The 5,219-nt window shown below is 34.5% G+C and overlaps 1 protein-coding gene across 1 annotated transcript; it reads left to right on the top strand.

Annotated features, from left to right (window-relative positions):
• Positions 1-1,114: 1,114 nt before the first annotated feature.
• LOC117906573 lies at positions 1,115-4,747 on the top strand. The gene is made up of 4 exons (XM_034819663.1): positions 1,115-1,475; positions 1,567-1,658; positions 3,696-3,831; positions 3,979-4,747. Exons 1-4 carry the CDS (start codon positions 1,115-1,117, stop codon positions 4,491-4,493), a joined length of 1,104 nt encoding a protein of 367 aa, XP_034675554.1. The 3' UTR covers positions 4,494-4,747.
• The last annotated feature ends 472 nt before the right edge of the window (positions 4,748-5,219 follow it).

The following is a 5,219-nucleotide window of genomic DNA, read 5'->3' on the forward strand; positions in this document are numbered from 1 at the left end:
ATATTTTAAAAGTTGAATTAAAGATAATAATTATAATAATAATCATAATAATAAGATTCTGAAAGTTGAATTAGTAACAATAACGATAATGATATTTTAAAAAGTTGAATTAATAATAATAATAATAATAATAATATTTTAAAAGTTGAATTAAAGATAATAATAATAATAACAATAATAGGATTTTGAAAGTTGAATTAGTAATAATAATAATAATAAGATTTTGAAAGTTGAATTAACAATAATAATTATAATAATAATAATAATAATAATAAGATTTGGAAAGTTGAATTAACAATAATGATAATAATAATAACAATAATAAGATTTGGAAAATTGAACTAATAATAATAATGACAATGATAATAATAATAATAGTAATAACAATTATAATGATAATAGTTAATAATAATAATAATAATAATAATAATAATAATAATAATAATAATAATAATTAATAATAATAATAATAGTAGTAATAATAATAATAATAATAATAATAATAATAATAATAATAATAGTAATAATAAATAATAATAATAGTAATAATAATAATTAATAATGATATCCGTTAATAATAATAATAATAATAATAATAATAATATCCGCTAATAATAATAATAATAATATCCGTTAATAATAATAATAATAATAATAAGATTTTGAAAGTTGAATTAACAATAATGATAATAATAATAACAATAATAAGATTTGGAAAATTAATAATGACAATGATAATAATAATAATAATAGTAATAACAATTATAATGATAATAATTAATAATAATAATAATAATAATAATAATAATAATAATAATAATAATAATAATAATAATAATAATAATAATAATAATAATAATAACCCTAGCAACCCTAGCCAAGTCCAAGCCCAACATAAGCCCAAGTCTAAGTCCAACATTAAAAGGGCTTTGGGCTCCATCTCAAGCCCAACATCCATCAACAATGCCACCTAAATCTTCAAGCCCATCAAGACCAAATTTTCCACCTGGGCAATGTCTTCAATCAAGGAGTTCCCAACGAAGGTGTCGTGGTCGCCGGAGCTAGGATCGCCCGCGATACCAGTGGCGTGCTGCTGTGGCTAGTGCTCCCGCAAATGGCCCGGCCCGGGAGACCCACTGGCCATCCCCAAAACTTTTTCACTGTCGCAGATGACGGCAGCGCCGAAGCTGCTGGTGGGGTTGATATCGGTGTCGGTGATGGTGGAGATGCGTGGCTTTCGAAGCCATGGCACCAGCCGGTGGACGTCTCCGCTGATGGCGCCGTCGACCACGTCGCGGGAGCAGTCGAAGAGGACGGCGAACAGGCCGCCGTCGATAGCCTAGAGAGAGACGTCCCAAACCGGAGCAGCAATGCCGAACTCCTAAGGCGGCTCCGGCGAGGTCTGTGGGGAATGGAAGGCTTGCTTGGCTGCTGCCCGCTCCCAGCCACTGAAGAGGACTTGCGCACATGGAGGTGTGAGTGATGGTGGATACGCGGGCATAGAGAAAAAGAAGGTGGTGAGGGGTGGGATTGGCATGGAGATGGGTGTTTGCATGGATATTGCAGGGTTGGGACGGAGTGATGGCAGCTTCGTGTGGCCATGCAAGGGTGGAGAGAAACTGGAAGTTCTCAATGCCATGATCAAACATCAAACCCAAGTGAAGATCCGTTTGCAAGGGAAATATCAACAAAATTGTAGGAAGCGAAAAAAACAGAGCAAGCATTTTTCCTTTGGGGTCTTGGATACCCACAGCAAGTCACCAAAAATAATTAAAAGAGAACCTTACCTGAATATTCCACCGCGTCACCTTCCTCTCTCTCGTCTGAATCTCCTCTGGAACCCGCCAGCCCTCCTTCTTTCTCCCCTCCTCCTTTCTCTCCTCGTAGAAGGTCCCCTCCCCTGGAATTTTCTTTCCTTCTCTTTCCTTGACAGCCCACCACCTACTCTCTGTCTCGCGTCCCATCTCGCCTCCACCCCTAGCTTGATTTCGGGGTGGTCAGAAGAGTAAACGTAAAATAATAATAATAATAAAAAAAAAAACACCGTTCCGGGGGGTCTACAATAAGATATTTAAACATTCACAATTATATAACTCAATAAAATAAAATTTGAATTTTTTTAGCTAATAATGAAATATTATCTATTCAACCTCCCTCTAGATGCTTCTATCGTATAAAACCACAAACTTTCAAATCTTGCCAAATCCCAGCTTATGCATGATGTTGAAAGCAATTTGCATTTACTTATATTAAATTAATTGTTCCTATTTCATAAGGAGGATTATAGTATTTGTTATGAAGTTCATGAAGACGTGGTGGTGGTTTGGGCTTTGTACAAATGATTATTGTTGTAAGTATTTGAGAATTTACATAAATAAGATTTATTTTCAATCAATTTCATTCAACAAGGATTCTTGAACTACCTGTAATTTTCATATGTAGGACAAGATGAAAAAATATCAATTAAATATGCTATATAACCTTATGTTGTTAAAAAAATGAGCTTACTGTCCAAGAAAAATTGACAACAACATAGTTTGCTTAAGATGACAATACACATTCATCCACATGCTGTAACACAATAAGTATGTACGAAGGAATATTTGTATTTTGCATAACTATTTCCATAGATACAAGGGGATATGTTTGTGTGCTGCCTGCCATGAGTCCGATGACCCTTGGCTACTTATAAGAGCATTAAAATTAAATCCTATAATCACGGAGAATCTTTTTAAAATTTATTCTTCCATTATAATAATAGTAAAGTTAATTCAAAAGGCAAATTGAGGCAAATTTTAACCAAGTTTCAAATAGATATTTACTTGGGGTTTTATTATTGCCATGTTTTTTAAATTTTAATCCTTTTCTAACTTTAATTTCTTGTAATATATAGACTTTTGTATAAGAATTGGAAGCAGCACTTGGTCAAAATTAACATACTATGCTTTACACTACCTCTTGAATCTGATTAATGATTATATATATATATATATGTAATATGTTTGATTGTAGTCTATGAATTGAATGGTTATAGTATTTTAAGGTAATTGATGAAATTTTAAACTCATTTATATTTAATTTAAATCTTAAAAAAAATAAACTTAATTTACCTAAATTTTGATTTATTTAGAAGAGTGTAAAACTATGAACATGTAACAAAATCCTTGAAGTATAATTTTTATAACAAAAAAAAAAAAAAATAATTGATTAATTATTAATTAAAACTATAGCAGATAAATCATTTTTGACAAACAATTGTTTTAAATCTTTCCTCCTAAATAGTAGTGATTATAGGGAAATATTGTTTGAAATCATGGTGAAAATGTTTGCATGCGATTCACTGTGATGGAGTATTTTGTAGATTTATAATGAAAATTTTAATATAAAACAGAACCCAGAAGTTAGTGTAAGCAGAATTAAGTGGCTATTAGTTTTGACCAGGTCGCACAAGTAGGTAATAAGAAGTCGTGCGTGGGCAGACCGGCGATACAACTGCCCCTCCATACCATGGACCATCGATGGGAATAAATCCCAATCCGACAAAGCGGAGGTACGGTTCACAGGAACGCCAAGGGTTGATGACTGCAGATCTCGCTTCTACAAAATAGAGAAAGACTTCACACAGCGTCTATCGTCCCCATATTCCTCTGGGTATGCAAATGATAGTTCCAGTACTATTGCCACAAGAAGCCTAGATCTCCATTCTAGATGGTGTCACAAAGCGGTTCTACAAGACGGATGGTGTCACAAAGCGCTTCTACAACAAAGATGGTGTCACAAAGCGGTTCTACAACAAAGATGGTGTCACAAAGCGGTTCTACAACACGGATGGCTTCAAAAGGTGGTTCTACAACACGGAAGGTGTCACAGAGCAGTTCTACAACACGGATGGAGTCACAGTTGGTCAAGAGCGGTTCTACAACACGGATGGCGTCACAGTCACGGATGGCGTCAAAAAGCGGTTCTACAACACGGAAGGTCTCACAGAGCGGTTCTACAACACGGATGGAGTCACAGTTGGTCCAGAGCGGTTCTACAACACGGATGGCGTCAAAAAGCGGTTCTACAACACGGAAGGTGTCACAGAGCGGTTCTACAACACGGATGGAGTCACAGTTGGTCCAGAGCGGTTCTACAACACGGATGGAGTCACAATTGGTCCAGAGCAGTTCTACAACACGGATGGCGTCAAAAAGCGGTTCTGCAATACGGATGGAGTCACAGTTGGTCCAGAGCAGTTCTACAACACGGGTGGTATTACAAAGCGCTTCTGCAACACGGATGGAGTCACAGTTGGTCCAGAGCGGTTCTACAACACGACTGGTGTCACAGAGCGGTTCTACAACACGAATGGAGTCACAGTTGATCCAGAGCGGTTCTACGACACGGATGGTGTCACTGTTGAACCAGAGCAGTTCTACAACACGGTACCAGCGCGATTCTACAACAAAGACGAAGTCACGGGAGTCCCGTATTCCGAAGCGCTGATCTAAACCATAGAACGACACTTCGCTGTGGAGCTGGCTCCGTTCTACACAGCAGAAGCCATGTGGAAGAAGAATCTAAAATGTAGAACAGCAATTCACAGCGATTATCCATGCTTGACTAGGGAAATAATTCTATTTCTTCCTAGGGCAGCAAAGGCCTGATGAACTAGTAATGTTTTTTGTTTCTTTTCGGAAGATGTTTTTGCTATTTTGAATGTGTTATATTGTCTACGTTTCTGGTGTTGGGTTATTCATTTGAATTGTTGTTACAGTGGTTCAATTAGAAGTCATGTTTGCGATGGTGGGTAGACTTTTGCTTCTATAGTAGTAAATTTTTAATTTATGTAAGATAAAATGTTTTCTCAAATGCTTGTTTTAATGCAGCGGCAGCAAAATATCTTTCATTTGAGTATTTCCGATCCAAAATGATAAAATGTTTTGGAAATGACTTAAACCTTAAAAAAGGAATTAGATAAAATTTTAAAAATGTCTAAAATATTTTAAAGAATCAGTTGTAATACATATGTACATATTTATATTCATATTCGATAGGAAAAAAAAACAGTTTTGATGTATTTATATAAAAATAATTATAAAATATTCTTTTAAAATAATTCAAATTTTATATATTTATAAGTTCAAAATAATATTTAGGAAGATAAAAGATAAGACTTATATGATGTAATTAAAGAAAATAATAATTTTAATAAAGAAATATGTAAAATATTAATT

This window comes from Vitis riparia, chromosome 2, assembly GCF_004353265.1.
Source record: "Vitis riparia cultivar Riparia Gloire de Montpellier isolate 1030 chromosome 2, EGFV_Vit.rip_1.0, whole genome shotgun sequence".
Classification (NCBI taxonomy): Eukaryota; Viridiplantae; Streptophyta; class Magnoliopsida; order Vitales; family Vitaceae; genus Vitis; species Vitis riparia.